Consider the following 22,048-nt stretch of genomic DNA (forward strand, 5'->3'; position numbering starts at 1 on the left):
CCTGCCCTACAGCCCTTTTCCTCTCATGAACCAGTTGGGGGGGGGGGGGTGCTGTGTAGTCACCAGTCCCACTTCAGGGAAGCCGTTGGGCCTGGTGCAGAGAGCCAGAGGAAGGGAGATTTCTCTCCACTTAGGACAGGCTAGAGCTCACAGCCCTGGGAAGTGAGATTAGAAGTGAGAGAGAAAGAGGAAGGGATCTTGGGTAGACAGAGCCCACACACTTCATTGTGATTGTTGTTTTAATTGTCTGGCTTCTCTCTGGACCGGGAGCTCTGTGAGGGTTCTGACGATTAACTGGCACACAGAAGGTGATCTACACGTATTCACTGACTAAATGAATAAGGACTTTCCAACTGCATTTCTGAATTTTACAGGTGGGAAAACCAAGGGCAAGGGTCGGGGTGGGAATGGGTCAATGTCACACAGTTGTGTGAGGTGAAAATGGAAGCAACAACCACCTCTACACCTCTCCTGGTCCAAGAGGGGCTCGGACTTAGGACGATGGCTAGGGGCCTGCCCCTCAGGCTTGAGTGTGACTGCTGCCAGGCAATGCCACCCTCTGCCAGAGACCAGCTGTGAGGGTATGGGCAAAGACAGGAATAGCACAGGCCAATGGTGGGGAGTAGGGGCAGGGCCAGGTGAACTCTTGGGCTTGACTCACAAGTCCTGAAGAACTGTGTGTGTGTGTGTGTGTGTGTGTGTGTGTGTGTGTGTGTATGAGGGAGAAAGAGAGGGAGGAAGATGAGAGTGGGGCTAGGAACAGTTGGTGCCTTCCAGAGGAGCTCTGTTCCCTCCACCAAACCTTCAGAAGCTGCTGCCTCCCAAGACCCAGGATGCAGAGCACATAAATAGGGAATAAATACGTAACCAGTGGGAGAGGCAAAATGCTGGAAAGCACACCCCAGCCCAGCTGGGTCTCTACCACCAGGATCCCTGCCCCTTGAGTCTGTGTGAAAGCCAGGCCCTCAGGCTCAGGCAGTCACCCCAGGAGAAGGGAGATCCCCACCAGGACCCAGTGAGAGGTAGACAGCATGAAAGCTGAAGGAGCACCAAGGGGCCAGGTGGGGGAAGGGAGAGACTGGAGTATGCAGACACTCAAAGCCATCTCATGCAAGAACAAGTTTCTACTCCCAAACCGCCCCCCATCCCCATCATGCTCAGCTTCCCTCCTGCCCTCAGGCTTACCTTCTGCTCAAGAGAGAACTAGAGGTAGGAGGGCAGACTCAGTTTGCCTGACATGCTGCTGCTGGTCCCTAGGCCCCAGCGAGGCTACCAAGGGACACAAACCCTCTGATGCCATCCCTACCTCCTGGGATGCTCCTGCCCTCTCAGTTCCCCAAGAAACATCTAGGCCATGGAAGCACAGAACAGTCAGCTTCATGTTCGGGGAGCTGATCTGGGGCCCTCTGTCCAGGGCCTCTGCCTACAGCCCTTAACCAGCATCAGTCAGGCAGTAGGCGGCCCAGTTCTGCTTCATCCAGCCGGTTGGTGGCCATGATGTGCTCCAGCTGCTGCCGGTAGCGTGCCAAGTCCTGCATGAAGTGGGGCACCCGGGTATTGTCCAGCACCCCATGGGGCCGCAGATGGTCTACATCCTCATAGGACACCTGCAGGAAGGAAGCTGGGCCTCAGGGGTAGCCAGAGTGATGTGGCTTTCAGGTAGCTGGTCCTAGCTCTCTATGAATTGCTCATTGCCCTCTGCTCCTGGAATGCCTCCTTCTACCCTCTGGATCCACTCCAAGGTTACATACCCTGAGGCTCAGTCCTGGATGTGTTTGTTCTCTCTTCGAACACTTGGTATCGTCCGTGCCCCACAGCCCCACTCTTGTCTCCAGCCCAGCTTTTCCCCTCACCTCCAAATGCAGGTATCAAGCTGACTCCTCAGCACCTTCCCCTGGATCTCCCTCAGACACCTCAGATCCCACACCCAATGCTGAACTGGGTGCCGACTTATGCCAGCCCCACCTTCCGCAAAGTTCTCTAGGCCAGCTCAAGGGAAAGAACCTGGAATATGTCACCCTCCAACTCAGGGTGGTCTTTGAGTTAGAGGGATTCCATTCTCTGAAGAGTGTTCCCCAGCTTGCTCCTCCCTCTGTATGGCTACTGTCCAGTTAAGCCAGACCACCAATTCTTCAGAAGTGATTGGAGAGGTGGCTTCCTCCTCCCCCCACACTCCCTTCCCTAGGCCTCTCTCTCCAATCCACCTCCCACTTAACATCCACAGGAAGCCTTCTAAAGTAAAAATGACATTTCTCTGGCACAAAAACCCAGAGCCAGAGACTTGGTCTCTGGCCACTTCTCCAGCCTCCTTCCCCAGCCTTTCCTGACTGCTCCCCTGGCCTGAATGCTCACCTCCTTTGAAATGCAGTATCCACCCGCACACCTGAAGTCTAGGTCAGGTACCTACTTTTGCTGCCAGGTTGTCACTTCACTTTTGTTCACCTCCACCCAGGTTCCCCCCACCAGAGGAGCTTGGCACCCAGTCCTTAGTCGAGCACCCATCAGAAGCTCAGGGAACACTGCAGTGACAAGGAGAGCTGACTGGGATCTCTTAGAGGTCCGTGGCCCCCTACCTTGCCCAGTGAAGTCAGCAGTGGGAAATCGATGGTCTGGCGGTGCCGGAGAATGCGCACGATGCCATCCAGGTACACCTGATCCTTGCTGAAGCAGCCTGTGGGCACGGGAGGGCCGTGAGCCCCTGGCCGGAAGCCCACCCTCCTCGCCCCTGCTCAGGGCACTGCCCCCCCACCCCGCACCCCCAGGTTTCCTTCAGGGCAACCCTCCCAACACAGCACGGGTGCCCACCCGGCAGCGAGGTGTCAGTCTGCCCGCGCTTGGCGCGCACACAGTACTCCCAGCGCACGTCAGCATCCTGTACGTAGCGCGCCAGGTCCTGGAAGAGCTGGCGGAAGGACATGCGCGAGGCGCGGTGGATGGTGTAGTAGAGCAGTGCGGCACGCCACAGAAATGGCTGCTTGCGGAACAGCACGCTGTGCAGGCTGGCCAAGCCCTCCTCCGTGGGGTTCGCTGGCCGCAGACCGTACTGCAGCCGGCCCTCGGCGCTGTGCCACGGCTGCCGGGCGTTGTTCACTCCCCGCAGGTAGTGAGTGCCTGCAGGGAAGGCGAGGGGAAGGCGACACTGGGTGGGGCATCCAGGGGACCAACCTGTGTCCTGCTACATCCTGCAGGACCTCTAGCGGGTGAAGGTGACTCACGTACACTCCAGCCCCTAAACTCAGGCTCTCATGCAAGTTCTCCCCACCCCCATTCCCTGCCCCAGACAAATGCATACTCACCCAACCCCAGGCAGCGGGAAGACCCTCCTCAGGTGAACTTGCACCCAAAGACTCAGAGTCCCACACACAAGAATCCTCCCCACCTATCCAGGGCTACACACACAAACAACTCTCCCAAACTCACACTGCCTCCCTATGTTGCCCCCTCTACCCCTGGAGAAGCAGGAACTCACAAACCACCCCAGGCCCCACATCCTGCATGCCCATATCATGTTGAAAGTCATGCTGATGACCCCCAGTGATAAACACCTTTTGCCCAGAGCTACAGAATTCTTGATGAGGAGACACAGACAGAAAGGAATAGTAATTAGTGTCCCATGTTCTTCATTTCAGCTCAGCCTATCCCCTCCTAAAACCTGGCTTTGTGTCCTCAACCAATTCCATTCCTACGATCTGGCCTTCCACCCACCCTGGAGGGCCTCCATGTTGGCTGGGCTAGTGCAACCCTCAGGGTACTCCCTCTGGCCTGTCCAGGCCTCAGCAACCTTGTCCCCACTGTCAAGGGAAATCAGAAAGGAAGCAGAGGGACAAAAGATACCCAAAGGGAGCAAGAGATGAGGGTGAGCCCAGAGAGTGGGCAGGCATGTTCTGGCCTACCTCTGTGAGCCAGAGGGAGTAGGTAGCTGCTCACGAAGGGAAAGGGCCCGTCCTCCGGAAGGAAGGGGAAGAAAGAGAGGGGGTGGGGTTACTGGGGCCCCTCACTGCCCACCACCCCATCCCAGCCCCCTCTCATCCTACCCACCCACCCACCTACCCACACCCTGACCTATCTCGTGCCGCAGCATGCCCTCCAACCAATACTGGCGGGCTCCAGTCAGGTTGATGGCCAATGTTGGTCGGCTGTTCTCCACCATCATCACTGCCTGGGACAGCAGGTCCTCACTCAGCTGCACAACAACCTGCAGGTGGTAGTGACCTAAGCCATGGCCACCAGCCCTGGGGCCAGTATGCAGGTGGACATGCTGATGCCAAAGGGTAGCCAGGCCACACACCTGGCCAGGGCACCCACACTTTACCACCTTTGCTCAGAGCCAGCTCCCACCTTACTGGGGCAGGGATAGGGGCTTGGCTGGGGTCACTATCTGGCCACGTGTAGAGCTGGGCCTGGCATCAGCAGGCTGGTTTGGGGCACATAGAAAAGGGGCCCGGAAGACCGGGCTGGCTCACCTCCCCAACGCAGCCCTCCTTCTGCATGTATTTGCGCACAATAGACCAGATCTGGCACTTGGTCAGCAGCTGGCCCCCAGTTGCAGCTTCAAAGTGTTCATAGGTACCAAATTTCTCCAGGACAGCCTCAATGATGCCTACTGCCTGCACATAGGGTTGCAATGGCTGGTCAGACCAGGCCTCTTGGGTGGTCAGGCCAGGGTGAGGTGGGCAGGCTAGACTGACCTGATGGATGAACTGTCCAGAAGCCTCACAGTACTTCTCCAGCACAGCCGTGGGCATGGGCTCCTGGTATTCGAACTGTGGGTTGTAGGTATAGTGGGACTGGAAGAACTTGTCCCGCTCACGGTCCATGTTAGTTGGCCGCAAAGCCACCAACATGCAAGGGCTCTTGCTGGCACCACGGCCTGCATCCTTTCGACTCTTAGCAATATGAGGAAGAGAGGCTGCAGACCTCAGGGTGCCCCCACCTGGGTCCCGTCCCCGTCCAGGTGGGGCCCGACCCTGGGTGCCACCCCCCCGCCGGCCAGTACTATTTACAGTACAGGTGCTCTCACTGCGACGCATGTGGCCACGGTGGCCCAAGTGCAGCTCTGAGAAGGGCTGCAGCTCAGGCTGGGGCCGCAGGGCTGAGGGGATTGACAGAGCCAGGGGCAAGGCCAGGGACCGAGGCCAGGGGTACAGCAGTGTCCCATCTCGGTCTGAGGGCTTCAGCCTATGGCGCAAGGACGAGGGACTGGCTGGTGGGCTGGGGGGTGCCTGCTCATACACCTGAGCCCCTGAGTCCAGCACCATTCTGTCCTGGGGGTCACATCCAGCCGAGTCACTCCAACTCCCCACACTGTCGACTTCTGGGGACAAAGAAGGGCATGTGGAGGCCAGTATGAGTGGCTGTGGCCTGAGAATCAGCAGGCCTGTGCTCCATACTGTCCATGCTGGGTGGGTGCTTAGTGGGCTCAGGGTCTGCCACCAAGGGTCTGGGGAGCTGCCCCCTCCCTCACCTCCATCCCAGTGTCCATGCCTTCCAGCAGGCTCACCCAAGGAAGCTGGACTGGGGGAAAGCAGGAGGCAGAACTTATACACCCACCTCAACAGCGGTTACTGGAATCCCCTTAGCCTATGAGCTGCTGAGAACAAGGCCTGAGCCTCTACTCATGGTTTTATCTCTTGTGCTCAGCACCCACACAGGCTGGGAGCTGGGACAGTATAGCCTCAGTTGCTGGGGTGATCAGTGAGGGGCTCTCACCACCTTCTGCCTGCCTTCCATCTATGGCCCTTTGTCAGTCTCATCGCTCCCCTCCCACCTGCTCCACCACTCCTCCAGCCCAGTTGGCCTCAGTCAGTTTGAATGCCTGCATGCTCCTTGCTTATGTTAGTCTCTCCACCTGGAATGCTCTCTTTCCTCTGGATCATCTGTGCAAATCCAAATTAGAATCAGCTTTTGGGGAGCAGAGGAAGACTTTAGCAAACTCAACCCAATCCCTAGTCTGTCTCCTCTCAGAGGCCTCTTTCTAGTAGTCATCCAAGGCCAGTGTTTGGACCTTTACTCCTGACTCTGTACTAGGGCTCAGAACAATCCAGTCTCTCCCCGAAAGTCTGACTGAAGTCTCCAGAGTCGGAACTCTCTTGCCTATTCAGGGATACAATTCCAGCATTTCTCCAACATCGTCAATCTCTTCCTCTACTAGATTCTTTCCATCAGCATAAACACTTGCTGTTATTTCTGTCTTAAAAAATCAAAAGCAAACCCTCACTTGACCCCACACTCTCCCAGGCCCACCGCATTTCCCTCCAGCTGCTCCTTATTGCAGGACAACATCCCAAGTCATCTGCATGTAGTCGCTGACTCCTTCTTCCCTGTTCTCTCTTACATTTCACTCCAGCTAGGCGTTTGCCCCACTCTCCATTGAAACTGATCTGACCAAGGTCATCAATGATCACATATTGATCAGCGCACTCAACATAATTAATCATTTCATCTTGGAAACACATTCTCTACTTGGCTTCCCAAATACACTCAAACATATTCTCCTACCTCACTGGCTGTTCATTCTTGGTCTTCATTTTTCATCATTCCTATCTTCCTGATCTCTTAATGTTGTCATGCCTCAGGGCTTGGAAAGTTCTATGGAAACTTCTCTCATCTTCTCCATTTATGCTTACTTCCAAGGGTGATCTCATTCACTTTCATGGTTTCAAAAACATCAGCCCAAACTTCTATAAACTTCAAGCTGGTGTTGCCAGTTCTCAAGTCAACATCTTTACTTGAATTTACAACAGGCATCTCAAACTGAACATGTCCCCTGTCTGGAATGCTTCCCCCTCATATTAACTGCAGGGCTCACTCTCCCACTTTCCTCAGATCTCTGCACAAATATGTTATTAGACAAGTTTCCCTAACACACTCTCTGTAAAATAGTAAACCTCCCCCTCTTTCCTCTCCGCCACAATCTTCCCTTCCCCACGTTATTTTCTGAAGCAGTTATCACCATCTGAAGTACAGTATATGTCATTACTAGTTACCTCCCTTCTCCTTTTGAATGTTCACAGCTGTGTCCTCAGAACCCAGAATAGTATCTGACCCAGAGCAGTTACTCAATAAATGGGATGAACCTAAGAGCCCTGCTCCTTTGCAGAACTGGAATCATTCCTTCCACACATTCTGTTTCCCTGTATAGAGCTGATCCCCCATCCCTACCTCCCTCCGTTCTGCCTAGTAACCACCTGTTTGAAAAAATTTCAGGCCTCAGGCTTCATTCTTCTCAACTAACTGTACACTTTTCTGGACTCCTTACTGATCTCTGGGCCTCTCCCTAGACCAGTCCCCTTCATCTCCCCCACCCCTTCTTTCATTCGACCTAGCTCTTCATTCGACCAAGAATACGCCTGCTTCTCTCACGTCTCAGTTCTTTTGCCAAGAATGCCCTCCCAATGTCTCCCTGTAGCAAACTCCTAACCATTTTTCAGGGTTCGGTTTAGGCCTCACCTCCTCCCGGAAGCCTTCCTGGCGTCTTGGAGGCTCCCAGTGTCTAGGAGGCTTCTTTACCACTGTGTCACTGTCGGAGCCTAGGTCTGTGTCTCCCCACCTCCCCCTTAACTCCTTGAGGGCAGGGACGGGTCTGATTGACCCCCATGTCTCAAGCACCCAGCACTACAAGCAGAATGAATGAAAGATGGCTGGGGAGGAGCCCAGACAGAAGGCGGAGTCCAGCGACAAATAAGAGGGTGTGGCCTGCGCCAATAAAAAACTCCGGGAGAGGGTAACGTGGAAGAGGAGCCAATGGGGACGGAGAGATGGAGGAGGGGCGTGCCCTGTAGCCAATAAGTGGCGGAGGATGGGGCAAAGGGCGCGGCCAATCGAGGGCGGAGCCAGAGGACAATGGAGCGGGGGAAGGGAGGGTACTCGCTCAGATGAGTAGGGGTCGCGCCGCATGCCTTCGCGGCCTCTCGGAGGTGGAGGGTTCCGTCCGCGTACCGCGCCCCCACCTGTTCGTTCCTCTTCTCGCCACCACCGTTCCCGCTCCGCAACACCAATCGCCAGCCGCCCACCCCGCGGAAGCCGACGCTGGTGACGCACGCACTTGGGTGCGCGCACGCTCACACGAAGGCGCGCGTTTCCGCGTCAATCTCGGCGGCGGCGCGCACCCAAGAACACAGCTGGGGGTGGGACCAGTCAAAGCAGAGGGGGCGGTGTCCGCCACTAGGTCCCACCCCTGGGCGCGGCGATGTCCTAAGCCCGCCCCCCCACGAGGGCTGGGGGAGTTTCAGGGCTTCAGGTGCTACTCAGCTTCAGAGTCAGGGCCTGGAGACCCGAGCTCACTGCCCTGGTGCGGATAGGTGGGTCTGTAGTCTGCGTACAGAGGCAGAAGCTCCCGTACTTGAGAATGCGGTCCATACAGGGCTGATGCCGGGATAGGTGAGGCGCAGCCCGTATCAGGACTGGAGCCAGGATACCTTAGGCGTATTCACTGAGTGTGGACCCCCTAGTCTTTACACTTTTATTTCATCCCCCTTCCCCAATACACAATTCAGACATCCAGGGGCTGTGGCTGTATTCCGGGGGCAGCCGGGCGTCAGGCACAGGGCCCGGAGGGAAGGCAGGAGGACAGCGCAGGAGTAGGTACTGGCACGAGGCTAAAGAGTGCCCGGTGACCCGCAGAGAGAGAGGGCTGTGGGCCGGCCTGCAGGGAGCTGAGTGCGGCCAGGCGGTGCTCTCGGGACACATCCCCGCGCAGGTCCAGGAGGGCAGAGACATGATCCTCGCTATGGGGACCCCAAAGAGGTGTGTGTCAGCTCCGCCCCGTTCCTCCTCCCCGTCCCCCCACCAACACCAGTCTTCGCACCTCACGTCGGGAAATCTTTGTCGTAGGCCTGCCACCTCGAGGCCGAGCAGCATGGGGTCACGGAGGTTCAGTAGATCCCGCAGAGAGAGGAGCACCGGTGCGCACTGAACACTCTCCTCCAGGCCCTGAGCACCCCAGAGTAGGTCTCGTACCCGCCCTCGACTCCCACCCAACCACTGAGACTCCCGCCCATCTGCTCGCCTAAGGAGCTCTCACCAAACCAAGGAAAAGCTCCCGAAGCTGGGCCGCATCGTTCTGCAGGCGCTGCGCTGCCTGGATCCTCTCGTCGGCTCCTCGGCACACTAGGCGGCCCTGCATCAACGCACGTAGGTACTGCAGTACCACCGTGCGCTCCGCCTCAGCCAGGAGAAGCTGCAGAGAACGCAATGAGTCCAAGACGCCTTTCCTATGGGCGCTTCCCTGCTTCCCAGCCTCTCCCTTAAGCGCACCTGGACTACAGGATTCCGCACTCGCCTGAAATCCTGGCAGAAGCGCACCGTCCGCTCGCATACATCGTCCAGCAGCTCTGGGCTCGACAGCCACCGGCGCGAGGGCAGAGCTTCGAACAGGGGCTGGGGGGTGGGGTTGGGCAAAGACGGGGCTGGAGGAACGTTTCCCCAGCAGAGACCCATACATATATATGCTGTATCTCCTCCTCCCACCCCCATCCCCACCTGAAGACTTACCTGGAGCTCCGCCAGCAGCGCCTCCAACACCAGGCGGCAGATCCTCCTCTGCAACTCGTCCAGCCCTGCCTCCACCGGAGCCAAGTCTCCTGACGCCGCCCCGTCGGGCTGCAGGACGGACACGGAGGAGCTGGACCGACCAAAAGTTATGGCTTCAGGACCAAGGCCAAGGCCCTCACGGCCCTCTGTTGTCTAGCCACGCTGACGCCACCTACCGGCATAAATTTGTGGAGGGAGGGGGCACTACCAAAGATCTGGGCCTTAGATTGAAGCTGGGAGTGATAGGCTCCGACAGCTAGAAGAAACCCAGCCAGAACTGCCTCTAATTTGCAGTGTAACTTTGCGCAAATCATGTCTTTTGGTTTATGTTTGGGTAAGGGAAGCCTTAGGAGTGAATAAAAAATCATCATTAACTTGTTTGTCCTCTCTGCCCCCACCTCAAAGAACATAAGACCTAAAAGGAAGGGAATTTTTTTTCTGTTATGCTCACAATTGCAACCACAGCCATTATTATGTGGCACAGAGTAGGACTTTGATATGATACTATGTGCCAGGTAGGCACTGTGGTAGGTACTTCACATCTATTTTCTTATGTGATTTTCAGAACGTACCATTATTACCCACGTGATACTTATGAAAACAAGATTCAGAGAGATTAGGTAACTCACTCAAGGTCACACAGCAATTAGTAGAACTAGGATTGGACTCCCAGGGTTAAGTGAGTCCAAAATTTCTAATGGTCTAGTGTGGACTGCGTCCATACCTAATTGGGGTTCAATCAGTAGTTCTGTGGGGGCCTCCTAGTACCTGAGTGCTGACTGGTAGTTGAGGGTGGCCAGTAGGTAGGGCACGTAATGAGGAGCCATTGCTTCCCCCCTGATGTGGTCTCGGGAGAATCGGATCAGAGCATCACTAAAGCTGCAAAGGGCAGAGATAGTTCCTGTACCTGTCACTCTGGTGCCCCCACAACCTGAGTCCCTGGTACTCCAGCCCCACCTCCAAGAGACTCAAGACCTTGTTTTGAAGGAGCCCCTTCCCACGGGTGTGCCTTATTCACTCAGAGACCCTTTAGGCAACCCCAGGAGCCGGGCAAGGGGTTGGGAGTGGGTCAACGCCTTGGCAGACCTCCTCAGGAATGTGCCCAGTTCTGACAGCGCCATGCCATGCACCCGCCGCTGCAGTGACTCACTGACCAGGCTGGTCACGCGAATGTTCTCTTCCAGGATCTACAGGCAGAAATGGGTGGCCCTCAGCAGAGTCCTAGTCCTTCTCTCCTCCCCTTTCCCTATGGGGGCTTCCCATCTGCCTGGTCTCTTCCCACCCACCTGGAGCACTATGGCCGGCAACGGTGAGTGATAGAAGCCAGAAGAGTCTGTGCCAGGTTCCTGCTCTCGGTTCCACTCAGCTACCTCCCCATCCAGTGCCTTCTGAAGCCACTGGGCCACATTAACCTGGGGGAAGGGGCAAAGGGCAGCAGGATACTGCTGTAGCAAGGCACTGCTGCTGCTAGAGACAGGGAGACCTGTAACTCTACAGATACAGGCCCACAGCTGGTGGCAGAGCTTCTCTGTGCCTGGGCCCCAACTACTCACCTGGATTTGGGTCACAAACATTGCCTCCAGCTGCTCAATGTTCTCCGGGCTCAGGAGGGGCTCCAGCTGAGACACATCAGCCTCAGGCCCCAACTCCAGGCTCCCCATCATTTCTGGCCTGGAGGTGGGTAGCCCAGTGTCACTCTGAGCCCCAGCCTCTGATCCACCCACTTCTCATTGCCCCAAGGGTACTGACCCCAGGTACACATGCAGTGTCCAATGCAGTAAGGCGAAGGCATCAGCAGCTCCTAGCTTAGGCCCTTCCAGTAGTTGCTGCAGGCATCGACGCAGTCCACTGTGCAGGGTGTGGGCCCAGAGCTGGACCACCTTGTAGTGTGGTGGGCAGCAGGGTGCCACTAGTGCTTCAGCTGTGGCCAACTCAGCTGGTAGAGCCACCCGCAGAGCCTCCAGCCACCCTGCCAAGGCCCCTGGCTCAAGCAGCAGAGGTGTCCCAAAGTGGGTCCTCTCCAGGCCCTCCTGCAGTGCCTGCAGACAGCGCCGCTGCCAGTCCCGGGGGGGAAGCTCCAGGGAGGTTGTGTGCCTAGCATCCACCTCTGCCACACGCACAGCAGCCACCAGCAAGGCTGGGTCCTCCCGTGCCAGCCGCCCTGCCACCCCCGCAGCCGCCTCCACAGCCTGGCCCAATGCCTCAGCTAAAGGGCCCAACCCCTCGAAGACTGGCAACTCCAGGCCCCCCAGAGGTGCCCACGTCTCCTCTTGCAGCTGCTCCAGCTCCCGAAGGCACACATATGCCTCCAAGAGCCGCTGGGCACCAATCAGGGTCCGTGTGTGGGCCACTGCAGCTGGCACTAAGAGGGGAGAAGATGAAACAGCCCTGAGTCTCAACCCTCCCACCTGTGCAATGGGTACAACAGTGGATGCTGAAGCCCTAGGGCTGGAGTGATGTGTAAAATGTTTGACAACCAGTACAGCAGAGCACTGACCAATCTGAAAGGACCCAGGGAAGGGCCTAGAGGCCTGGTAGGCCAGGTGTAAATCCCTGAGCTGATGAAACAAGAGGAAGTGAGGCAGGGAGGAACTCGGCGGCGGGGGGGGGGGGGGGCATGCTAATGGCTATTTACTCACTCTGTTAGGGAAGTATTTCAAAAAATTAGCAACCAGGGTGGCCAGAGCCACTTGATTGGGTCTCAGTCCTGACTCACACAACCTATGCTTGAGAATCCCAGAATAAGCTAATTTGTATCCTGCTTCATATGCCATTTGAGGCCTGAGTTACTCTCTCGGAGGTCCCTGCTGTGTCCCTCCATGCTATCTCCCACTAGTGCCCCAGCCCCTTGATCAGTGATGGGTGTTTACTGACTGTTAGTGGGCTGAGGCCCAGGGCCCCCACATACTCACCTGCCCGCAGCCGGGGCAGCAGCTGAGACAGGACCTGCAGCTGCTTGTGCTGTGCAACTTGTTCTCGCAGTGGTTTTAGGGTCTCTGTGGCCTCCACCATACCCTGGAGCAACCCATGGGCCTGGTCTAAGGCCTCACGGGTTCCCTGCACAGCCTCAAAAGCCTGGGCCAGCTGCCACACACCAGTCTTCACGCCCTCCAGGTAGGACTGCACCACCGACTGTAGTGGGGAGACAGCTAGTGAGGCCTAGCCAGTCCTGCAGCCCATCCCCAGCTCTCTTACCCCCTGACCGATTGACCAATGTCTACCTTAATGCGTGCTTCCAGGGAACAGGTACGTTGAACTTCACGGCTGCGGTACTGGCCCAGCCTGGCCAGCTGCTCTGGCCGGTAGAAGATGCCCGAGGCCCATTTGAGTGCTGCTCCTCTGGCCAGCTGCTCCGCCCTCTCTTGCTCTGGCCACTCAGGCCCTGGGCAGGAAGACCCTGGGCAGCCTCATCAGCTGGGCAGGGCCTACAGGAAACGGCCCAAACCTGCTCCCCTTCCTACTTCTCAGACTGTCCCCCTAGGGCAGTCTGATCCATTCCTCTTGCTGCCCCATGGAGCTCCAGCCAGACCTGGCAAGGAGGCTCCAACCCCGACATTCCCATCTTTCTTGCCACCGTCCCTCCCTTAGCCCGCCCAGGACTCATACCAGGGGGAAGTGAGGGCTGCATTTCATCCTTGGTTGCTGAGTCCATGGCACTCCCCGGAAGCACTGGAGATGAGGTAGGAGTGGGAGCAAGAGTCTGGGTTAGAGCTGGCAGAGTGGATTCTCTGAGCTGCAGCCTTGGTCTAGGCCCCTCTGAGAAGGAGGAAGGAGGTTCTTGCCAAGCCCCTAAGAAAATGGGAGGGAGGTGGGTGTGATGGGGAGGCAGCTGAGAAGATTTTGCCTGCTCAGTTTCTCAGTTTTGCCCCTGCAGATGCCAAGCAAGGCAGGGAAGGCACAGGCCTCTGCTGGCCCCAGCTCCTGCTCTGAATTGCAGAGGACAGTTTGGTATGGAACTCACCAGGCTTGACCAGGCATCCAGTTCTTTCTCCTTTGAAAATAGTCTTGGCCTTGAAGATGGCCCTCTCCCCAGTCCTCAGAGCAAAGCTAGGTATTCTCTTCACTGTCTCAAGAGGCCTTGGTGGCTCCAGCCCACATCTTGGCACGCAGCAAAATTCCTCTCTCCAAGGAAACCTCTGTCCCACTCTGGGCCCAGGAGCACCCTCCTCCTTCCAAGGCCCCTCCCTCCCCAAGGCCAAATGCCTGAAAGGAAGGAAGCTGAGTCTGGCCCTTTATTCCCAACAGGAAAGAGCATCTGCATTGTGGGATGGTGTAGGGAGGGCTGGGCACAACTTCCTTGGGGGGAGGGGGTGTACTCCCTGTAACCATTGAGTCCTGACCAGCCCAAATAGGACCCCTTAGTGCTCAGGACACAGACGTGAACTAGAGGGCCCCAAACAGGGGTGGAGAGCAGGGTGTGCAAATACGGGTGCAGACAACATCACAGTAGGGAAACTGTGCCAATGTCCCCTCAGAGGAGGGTTGCACCTCTGCAGAGGACTGAGAGGCTACAGGGTATTGTGAGGAAGGTGTATGATGGGTGGTAGTGACAGAGAGGTAGAAGGGCTATGAAACCTATGTTTGTCTTGAGAGTTAAAGGGGGCCATGGAGAGAACCACAGGGTAGTAATAATATAGTGGAAGCTGGTTAACACCCAAATCCATCCTTCAGGACAAAGCCACCTGTTGCCCTAGCTGCCAGGAGTGTAGGTTGCTGAGGTGTCACAGCTGAGTCTCTCTGGTACCCTTGCCTCGACAGAGACCACCTTGGAAGAGCCACCCCAGTCTCAGTGCTCCTAGTCAGATAGTCTGAGGCCTCTATATAACTGCATCGCAGTTTAATTCCCCCCTCTGCCCAGTTCTGCATGTCTTACTTTAAACTTCCCTGTAGGCCTGGCTCAAAGTCAGCTTCCCAAAGATCTTGACTTAAAATAAATGAAAATAGATAATGATGATATCAAGCATAACAAAATGGTGTCGGCCAACACATAATCCTTCCTACCTGCCAGGAGCTGCTCTAAGTGTTTTACATATATGTATGCATAGGTAAGCATGTTTGCATTGGCAGAAAAATGGTTATAATTTCAGGGCCTAGGAGCACTGCAGTGTGGAGACAAGAGAAAGATGAGGCTGGGATCAGGGATGGGGAGTGGGAATGGAGACAAGTGGGCAAGCTACATGTAGTTACTGCTTGCTGTTTGGCAGGAAGTGAGGGACAGGAATAGGGTGAGTAAACCCACATACTTGGGCAGCTTCCGGGAGCAGGTTTGGGGAAACACATTGGGTTCATCAGGCAGCATGGTCTCCTCTCCTGAAATGGGGACAGGGTGGCCACCAGGAAAGTTCCGGTGGCTCTCCATTCTCTACTGCCAGGGCTGCCCACCGACTTTTTCCACCTCCCTCTGCCCCCTGTCCTCTCGTCCGGGATCCCGGGGTTGTTTTCGTCCTCTTCGGCGGCTGGATATTTGTTGATAGTCCCCGAAGTTTTGCTGCCGTGTCCACCGAGAGGAATTGCGCCGGATTCCCTGGGAGGGCGCGGAGCGGAAGCGGAAACAGCGAAGCTGGCGCCGGCGGCCTGGTGGCCAGGAACGGAAGCGGAAGTGGCGGCGGCGCCGGCCTGGCCTGGCCTGGCTGAAGGGAGGCGGCGGGCGGGCGCGATGGCGGAGGCCGGGCCGCAAGCGCCGCCTCCCCCGGGCACCCCAAGCCGGCACGAGAAGAGCTTGGGACTTCTCACCACCAAGTTCGTGTCGCTTCTCCAGGAGGCCAAGGATGGTGTGCTTGACCTCAAGCTGGTGCGGCCTGGGCTAAGGGGCGACCGGGAGGATAGTGGACCAGGCAGGCCTGGACCGGTAGCGGGAATCCCTGGGACGGCCCAGCTGAGCTCTCAGAGAGCAGGCAGCCATCCGTGCGCTTTCTCACAGGAGGGAGGCTGGGAGCTGTTCCATTCAGTCAGTCGAGGCCATTGGGTGTCAGCTATGTGCCAAGCTCAGGGCTGCAAGTGCTAGTCCTCGTGGCCCTCCTCGGCTGATGGGAGAAGAGCATCAGAACATGAGTTCAGGCTGCACCAGGCCTTTTCCTGCCCCGCGGTCTTGAGCCGGTTTAGTGCCTGGAAAGAGGGTTGGGAGTCAGGCCACCCTTTTTTCAGATCCTTTCCAGACCAAGTCTCAAAGTAGCTGGGGATACACCTGAGAGCAGGGATAAGTATCCTTCACTCTTTTCTGTCTGCCAGGCAGCTGACACCCTTGCCGTGCGCCAGAAGCGGCGGATTTACGACATTACTAACGTGCTGGAAGGTATCGGGCTGATCGAGAAAAAATCCAAGAATAGCATCCAGTGGAAGTGAGTGGGGGTATCTGGGAGGGCAGTGGCATCTCCTACCCAGAAGTGTCAGGGGTGTGGGGAGAAGGATGTAGGAGAGAGCATGGGCCATGGGACCCAGAGTTCCTGGTGGCTCCTCTCAGCCCTACTCCCTGGGCTCAGGGGCGTGGGGCCTGGCTGCAATACCCGGGAGATTGCGGACAAGCTGATTGAGCTCAAGGCTGAGATCGAGGAGCTGCAACAGCGGGAGCAAGAATTGGACAAGCACAAGGTGTGGGTGCAGCAGAGCATCCGGAACGTCACAGAGGACGTGCAGAACAGCTGATATCCTCCTGGCGGTTCCTGCTCCCAGGGAGTGGGTGAGGGGCCCTTTAGTCCAGCTGGGTTTGTTCTGTGGTGCCCAAGGCACTATCCACCTTGGGAGGATGATCCTGCAGTTCCTCACCAGGTCCCTGCTTCAGCCTCCCTCCTCAAAGCCCCTCCCCAACCAGTCTTGTCCTGTGATCCTTCCCCATGTAGACCCAAGGACTTTCTCTTGAGAGCTTGTATGTCAGATCTCTGCTAAAGAGCTGGGTTTTCTCTGTGGTCTGCCATTTATCACCATAGGCAGGGCATCAGCCGTTCTCCTTAACCCCCACACCTTGGCCTACGTGACTCATGAGGACATCTGCAGATGCTTTGCTGGTGAGCAGAGCCTGGGTAGGGGGAATTGGGGGTGGGGCTGGGCTGAACCACAGCCCTGAGCAGTGGGTTCAGTGCCAAAGGAGAGTTTTGTCTCTTAAGAGGGTTCCTTGGGCCTGCCCAAAGAGGAATCAGGCAGGGTAAGTCCTGGGTTTGAGGGTCACTGGGACCCCATGGAGGCCAACTGTATTGAAAGTGTACATGAATTTTGGGCTGAGTCCCTGGGTCAGTCCCCCTCTCCACTGTTCCCTGGGTTTGTTTTCTCAGGCATGACAGAAACATAAGGGGGAGAGAGAATGTGTATGCTCTTGCATTCTTGTATCCAGGGGACAGTGGTGTTCACTTTCAGCCTGTAGTTAGTTGCATTATGGGTACAGGAACTGTTCCTTCTCCATTTTGCATTCCCCAGACTGATTTGGGGAAGGAACATTGGCCTTGGCCAGAACTTCTAGGAAACAGTCCCATCAATCAGGGAGTGAGATGCCCATGGACAACAATCCTTTGATCCACATGTTTGAACCCAGATTTTGTGGTTACTGACCCTTGGGCTCTTGGGAGGAGAAAAGCTTTAGTTCTCTGCCCCAGCCACTGTGGGGGTTGGGTGAAGCCTACTGTCCCTAAGAGACCATGATTTCCTTTCTTGATCCAAGGGATAGCCACCCCCATTCTCAGATTAGATTGAGCCCACGGGCCCTGACCTATTCTCTTCGTCATTCTAGGAGATACTCTACTGGCTATCCGGGCCCCATCGGGCACCAGCCTCGAGGTGCCCATCCCAGAGGTGGGTGCTCAGCCTGGGCAGGCGGGGTTGATTGAGGGTGGGTGCTGGCTGTGGAGCTTGATAAGTGCCGGGTGGGGCAAGTAGGGGGAAGCCTGGGTTTTAGGGTTATCTAGAAGAACGGGCAGCCTAGGGTGGAAGAGGACACTGGCCCTGGCCCAGGGTCAGGCAGGAGCCAAGTGTGCTTCTAATTCTACCTGTCCCCCATCCCCCACCTCCAGGGCCTCAATGGGCAGAAGAAGTACCAGATTCACCTGAAGAGTGTAAGCGGCCCCATTGAGGTGCTGCTGGTGAACAAGGAGGCATGGAGCTCACCGCCTGTGGCAGTGCCTGTGCCGCCACCTGAAGATCTGCTCCAGAGCCCACCTGCGGTCCCTACCCCTCCACCTCTGCCCAAGCCTACCCTGGCCCAGCCCCAGGATACCTCACGCCCAAGCAGTCCCCATGTGACCACCCCCACCCCTGTTCCTGGCATCATCGAAACCCAGGGGGTGCCTGGTCCAGCAACTGAGATCACAGGTGAGGTGTAACGGGCAGCTGGTGATGGGATGATTTTGGGGGCCCAAATGGCAACATCTCTGTTGTGAAATGTGTACTCAGAGTTGGAAAAGACTTCGTGGGGGTTGTCCTTTTCCTGGTCTCTAGTTGGCCTCCCTTTGCTATGGTTATGAGTCCTTTTTAATAGGGAAGCTCTGACTGTGAAAGGGTATATCAGTGGTGACAATTTTCCCCTAGATCCGTCTACGTCTCACTTTCCCTGGTCACCCCTCTTAAAGAGTAGTCACAGCAGCCATGTCTTCTAGGAGTCTTCCTCTTGGAGGTCTCAAGCTCCTGTCTCTTTTCGTGGCTCATTTCTAAGTTACCTCTTCAGGAACCTTGACAGTTCCTATCTCTCCTTGGGCTATCGTCATCCTGACTGGGTTCTAGCACAAAGCTTCAGTGTCTCACTTCCTGCTCCCAAGTGACTGGGTTCTGGGGATCTGATTGCAGTGAGTGGTGGCCCTGGAACCAATAGCAAGGACAGTGGTGAGCTTAGCTCCCTCCCACTGGGCCTGACAGCACTGGACACCCGGCCGCTACAGTCCTCTGCCCTGCTGGACAGTAGCAGCAGCAGCAGCAGCAGCAATAGCAGCTCATCTGGACCCAACCCTTCTACCTCCTTTGAGCCCATCAAGGCAGACCCCACAGGAGGTAAGTGCTTGTCTCCTGAGGAGTAGGGGGAACCCAGCCTCAGCCAGTCCTAGGTCAGAAACAGTACGGGGACTGGAACCAGCTCATCTGTCTCCTCAGCCAGAGCTGGCCAGCCCAAGGGTCAGCCCTGGCATCAACTCTTGCCTTGACACCAGAGCTCTGCCAGGTTGGGTGAGGAGCCTGGCCTTCAGCTTGGCAATGGTGCCCCTTTGCTCCCCTTCCTGGATTACATGGAACTCCTGGGTCCCTCTCAAGCCCTGCCTGTCACCCCTTGCACTCAGGTGTCACGAAGGCATAACTGCTGTCCTGGAGAAGGGGCTGTGGTAAGGCCCTCAGTCTCCAAAGGTGGGCAGTGCCTTCCCAGGGGAGGTGATGTCATCTGCCTGGAGTCTTCTCTCCATCTTTTGATGTGAGTGTTTGCTTCCTCCAGGACTTTGTCTTCTTGGCCCACAAACACTGCTAAGTTTCTTCTCGCTAAATGACACTTTATCCTTTGTGTTTCCTCTGTCCCCTTCACTGTCTCCTCTCTGGACTCCTTGAACAAGTGATCTCTATTCCATTCTGTATCTTGGTCCCCTAGTCCCCCTTCAGGTTGCAGCAGTCAAGATCCCTGTATGCCAACCCCACAGTATGCCTGTGCTACTTCTGAGAAATTTCCTAGCCTTGACTACCGGCTCCAGCAGGTTTCTGGGCTAATTTATTCAGGTGCTTCTTTACTCCATGTTGATGCTTTTTATGTCTTTTGGCATTTATGATGCCAATTCTGGCTCTTATCTCTTGCTGGCTTCTTCTGACCTCTCCCTGGCACTCCTATAAACCTTGGTGCTTCCCAGATCTCTGTCCTATTCTACAGCTGTGGAGGGCACCTATTCAGGGTAGATGAGTCCCCAACTTTCAGCTTGCCTAGTTATTTTGCCTGAACTCCACACCTGTGCCCCTGTGCCTTCCTGTGCACATCCAATGGGCATTTCGTTCCTGTGTCCTCAACTGAAACTTGCTTTTGCTTTTTTGCTTTTTCTGTTTGTTTTTTTTTTTAATATTTATTTTTGAGAGACAGAAAGAGCACAAGTGGGGGAGGGGCAGAGAGAGAGGGAGACACAGAATCCAAAGCAGGCTCCAGGCTCCAACCTGTCAGCCCAGAGCCCAATGCGGGGCTCGAACTCACAGACTGTGAGATCACGACCAGAGCCGAAGTCAGACACTTAACTGACTCAGCCATCCAGGCTCCCCGAAACTTGCTTTTTCTACTTCTGTGTCTACCCTACCATTGACCCTGGTCCCCCAGGCCTGACACCTGCATGTCACTCCTTTTCTATCTCCTTCTGCTCCCCATCTTGCATTAGCTGAGTTTTGTTCCAGACATCTCCCATCACTGGCTTCTATTTATCCTCAACACTCAGGGTCACTACTGGCTATCTCTATTCTAAACTCTTCAGCATCCTCCTTTTACTGTGACATTTCTGTCTTTACAGAGTACTTCTAATGGCTTCTTAAGCCCTGCTGGATAAAACCAGAATCCCTACACCTAGCATATGAAATCCTCATGAACCAGCCCCAGCACTCCTCTCTGGTGTCATTTTCCTCTGCTTCCCACGTGCATCCTCCCAGTCAGACCTTTGTAGCAGATTTGTCACCCTGTAGCACCAGCCCCCCATAAGTGTCTGCTTCCTGCCCTGCCCAGTGACCTGGTCCCCAGGGTGTGATCTCTGAGCCTGGCATTGAGCAGGTGCTCAGCAAGGGCAGGGGTGAGTGGGGCATCTTCCATCAGACAGGGCATACCTGTTGAACCCATAAAGGGAGGAAGTCTGCTGCCCTTCTGCAGCATTTCTGAGTTAGGAGGGCTATACCAGTTACCCACAATGGGCCTTTATTACCCTGAGCCCAGCACTGAGGAATTCACGTCTAGGAGGGGAGACTGACAATGCCAGCTTTGCCTGGGGCAGGGCCTCCATCTCCTCAGTTGTGTGGAGCCCCAAGATGGGTGATAGAAGATCTGAGGATGAAGGTTAGGGTGGGACCAGAATGGATCTCTGTGCTCTTGAGCATGGCTTTCTTGTCTTTCAGTTCTGGAACTCCCCAAAGAACTGTCAGAAATCTTCGATCCCACACGAGGTAGGGCTGCATTCTTCCATGGGGTAAAGGGTAGCTCATTCAGTCTTACGGCTGTTTGCTTGCGCTTCTGAGGATCTGTGATTGTGCTTGGTCCCTGGGCAAAGCGTTAAGTTCCCAAGGAATGGCTAGGGGAGTCCCCTTCATGGGCTTTGGTGGGTAGAGAGGCAGGAGCCAGAATGTAACTGAACTCTCCCTTTCTCCCCAGAATGCATGAGCTCAGAGCTGCTGGAGGAGCTGATGTCTTCAGAAGGTGGGTGGCCCAGGAAGGTGGGGAGCGGCGGTTGGCAGGGGGTGGGCAGCTGCTGGGAGGGGCCTTGGCCCAGAGTCTCAGCCTGATGCTCTCTGCAGTGTTTGCCCCTCTCCTCCGCCTTTCTCCACCCCCTGGAGACCACGATTACATCTACAACCTGGACGAGAGTGAAGGTGTCTGTGACCTCTTCGACGTGCCTGTTCTGAATCTCTGACTGACAGAGACATGCTCTGTGTGGCTGGGACACAGACTGTGTGACCTGGGGGCTGCCTGAGGACGTCCCCCATTCTACCCCTACACAGCTTGAGAGCCACAGACTCCTGGCTTCCCCAGCTTTCCCTCACTGCAGTTCTGAACACAACTCCCACTCCTGCACGAGCACCTGTACCGTGCTAGGAAAGTAGGGGAAAGGGGCTCAGCCCCCTTCACCGTGGAGCCAACGTTTGCCTCTTCTTTTCTGGGGCTTTCCTCCACTTCATGCCCTCTCAGAGCCCAGGCTCAGCTACCACTCAGTGGCACAGAACCGAAGACCTGCCATCACCCCGATAGGGCAGCTTGTCCAACCCTACTGCCCTGTTCCAGCCAACCCCCACTCCCCCCCACTCTGAGGTGGGGAGCCTAGGGTGGAGCCTGATGCTCTCCGGCACCACCCCAGCCTCCTTCACTTTTCCCCACCCCCTGAACCTGCAGCTCCCCTTGGACCTCTGTGTGTATCCCCCATCTGCCTGGCCCTTAGCCCTGAGAACCTATAGGTAGGGTTGGGGTGGGGGGAGTGCTAACAGGAAAGAACAGAGAGGTCTTTAGCTAGAAATCTGGGCAAGTGAGTCCCTAAGGATTGGTCCAATCTCCTGCTGCCCTGTAGGTCTCCCTCTCCTCTGCCTGCCCCACCGTTGTTTATTCATTTATCCTCATTTAGAGCCATTTCCAGAGATTTAGAAAGATTTGCAGTAACGAATGGATTCCTATATAAAGATTATTTTTATACTTTTTGCAGCAAAAGGAAATTGTAATATTTGTACAGTGTGCGAGTGAATAAAGACCGTGCCTAAGGCTGTATCTGATCTGGTTCTTTCTGGGCCCCTCCCTGGAATTCTGCTGGATAGGTGGTGGGACCGGGTGGGTCACCTTGCCGGAAAGGGAGGTGTGGCTGCTCTGGCAACCCATCCTCCCCGCCCCCACCTGCCGCAC

General features: G+C 56.0%; 3 protein-coding genes across 9 annotated transcripts; 1 reads left to right on the plus strand and 2 right to left on the minus strand.

Annotated features, from left to right (window-relative positions):
- Positions 1-221: 221 nt before the first annotated feature.
- On the minus strand, positions 222-8,054 carry KIAA0895L (KIAA0895 like). 4 transcript variants are annotated; one of them, XM_043599485.1, is made up of 7 exons: positions 7,950-8,054; positions 4,689-5,314; positions 4,464-4,607; positions 4,063-4,195; positions 2,806-3,111; positions 2,574-2,671; positions 222-1,607 (listed from the first exon to the last, which is right to left on the minus strand). In XM_043599485.1, exons 2-7 carry the CDS (start codon positions 5,256-5,258, stop codon positions 1,443-1,445), a joined length of 1,416 nt encoding a protein of 471 aa, XP_043455420.1. In that variant the 5' UTR covers positions 5,259-5,314; positions 7,950-8,054; the 3' UTR covers positions 222-1,442. The 4 variants fall into 4 exon arrangements, with proteins under 4 accessions (XP_043455420.1, XP_043455422.1, XP_043455419.1 ...); XM_043599487.1 differs by having other exon boundaries at positions 4,689-4,763; positions 7,950-8,034; XM_043599484.1 differs by lacking the exon at positions 7,950-8,054 and adding an exon at positions 7,450-7,911.
- Positions 8,055-8,447: 393 nt separating this feature from the next.
- Positions 8,448-14,900, minus strand: EXOC3L1 (exocyst complex component 3 like 1). 4 transcript variants are annotated; one of them, XM_043599457.1, is made up of 14 exons: positions 14,775-14,900; positions 13,138-13,320; positions 12,753-12,913; positions 12,444-12,663; positions 11,281-11,893; positions 11,085-11,202; positions 10,818-10,943; positions 10,618-10,718; positions 10,300-10,410; positions 9,493-9,622; positions 9,256-9,378; positions 9,023-9,178; positions 8,807-8,931; positions 8,448-8,726 (listed from the first exon to the last, which is right to left on the minus strand). In XM_043599457.1, exons 1-14 carry the CDS (start codon positions 14,818-14,820, stop codon positions 8,537-8,539), a joined length of 2,403 nt encoding a protein of 800 aa, XP_043455392.1. In that variant the 5' UTR covers positions 14,821-14,900; the 3' UTR covers positions 8,448-8,536. The 4 variants fall into 4 exon arrangements, with proteins under 4 accessions (XP_043455392.1, XP_043455391.1, XP_043455393.1 ...); XM_043599456.1 differs by having other exon boundaries at positions 12,753-12,928; XM_043599458.1 differs by having other exon boundaries at positions 12,753-12,928; positions 13,493-14,900.
- Positions 14,901-15,160: 260 nt separating this feature from the next.
- Positions 15,161-21,914, plus strand: E2F4 (E2F transcription factor 4). Its single transcript, XM_043599493.1, has 10 exons — positions 15,161-15,322; positions 15,760-15,869; positions 16,011-16,172; positions 16,489-16,532; positions 17,249-17,310; positions 17,529-17,826; positions 18,298-18,498; positions 20,563-20,610; positions 20,816-20,860; positions 20,959-21,914. The coding sequence occupies exons 1-10, from the start codon at positions 15,188-15,190 to the stop codon at positions 21,072-21,074; spliced, it is 1,221 nt and encodes a 406-aa protein (XP_043455428.1). The 5' UTR covers positions 15,161-15,187; the 3' UTR covers positions 21,075-21,914.
- Positions 21,915-22,048: the final 134 nt, after the last annotated feature.

Source organism: Prionailurus bengalensis, chromosome E2 (genome assembly GCF_016509475.1).
Source record: "Prionailurus bengalensis isolate Pbe53 chromosome E2, Fcat_Pben_1.1_paternal_pri, whole genome shotgun sequence".
NCBI lineage: Eukaryota > Metazoa > Chordata > Mammalia > Carnivora > Felidae > Prionailurus > Prionailurus bengalensis.

Coding starts and splice junctions, on each gene's coding strand:
- E2F4 (XM_043599493.1), top strand. CDS start 15,188: ATGGCGGAGGCCGGGCCGCAAGCGCCGCCTCCCCCGGGCACCCCAAGC. Junction 15,870..16,010: donor AAGAATAGCATCCAGTGGAA/GTGAGTGGGGGT, acceptor CCCTGGGCTCAG/GGGCGTGGGGCCTGGCTGCA. Junction 20,861..20,958: donor GGAGCTGATGTCTTCAGAAG/GTGGGTGGCCCA, acceptor TGCTCTCTGCAG/TGTTTGCCCCTCTCCTCCGC.
- EXOC3L1 (XM_043599456.1), bottom strand. CDS start 14,820: ATGAACCCAATGTGTTTCCCCAAACCTGCTCCCGGAAGCTGCCCAA. Junction 12,664..12,752: donor CCCTGGAAGCACGCATTAAG/GTAGACATTGGT, acceptor TCCCCACTACAG/TCGGTGGTGCAGTCCTACCT. Junction 11,203..11,280: donor ACACTGCATGTGTACCTGGG/GTCAGTACCCTT, acceptor ACCCACCTCCAG/GCCAGAAATGATGGGGAGCC.
- KIAA0895L (XM_043599485.1), bottom strand. CDS start 5,258: ATGGTGCTGGACTCAGGGGCTCAGGTGTATGAGCAGGCACCCCCCAGC. Junction 4,196..4,463: donor AGGAGGGCTGCGTTGGGGAG/GTGAGCCAGCCC, acceptor TACCACCTGCAG/GTTGTTGTGCAGCTGAGTGA. Junction 2,672..2,805: donor GACTGACACCTCGCTGCCGG/GTGGGCACCCGT, acceptor CCGTGCCCACAG/GCTGCTTCAGCAAGGATCAG.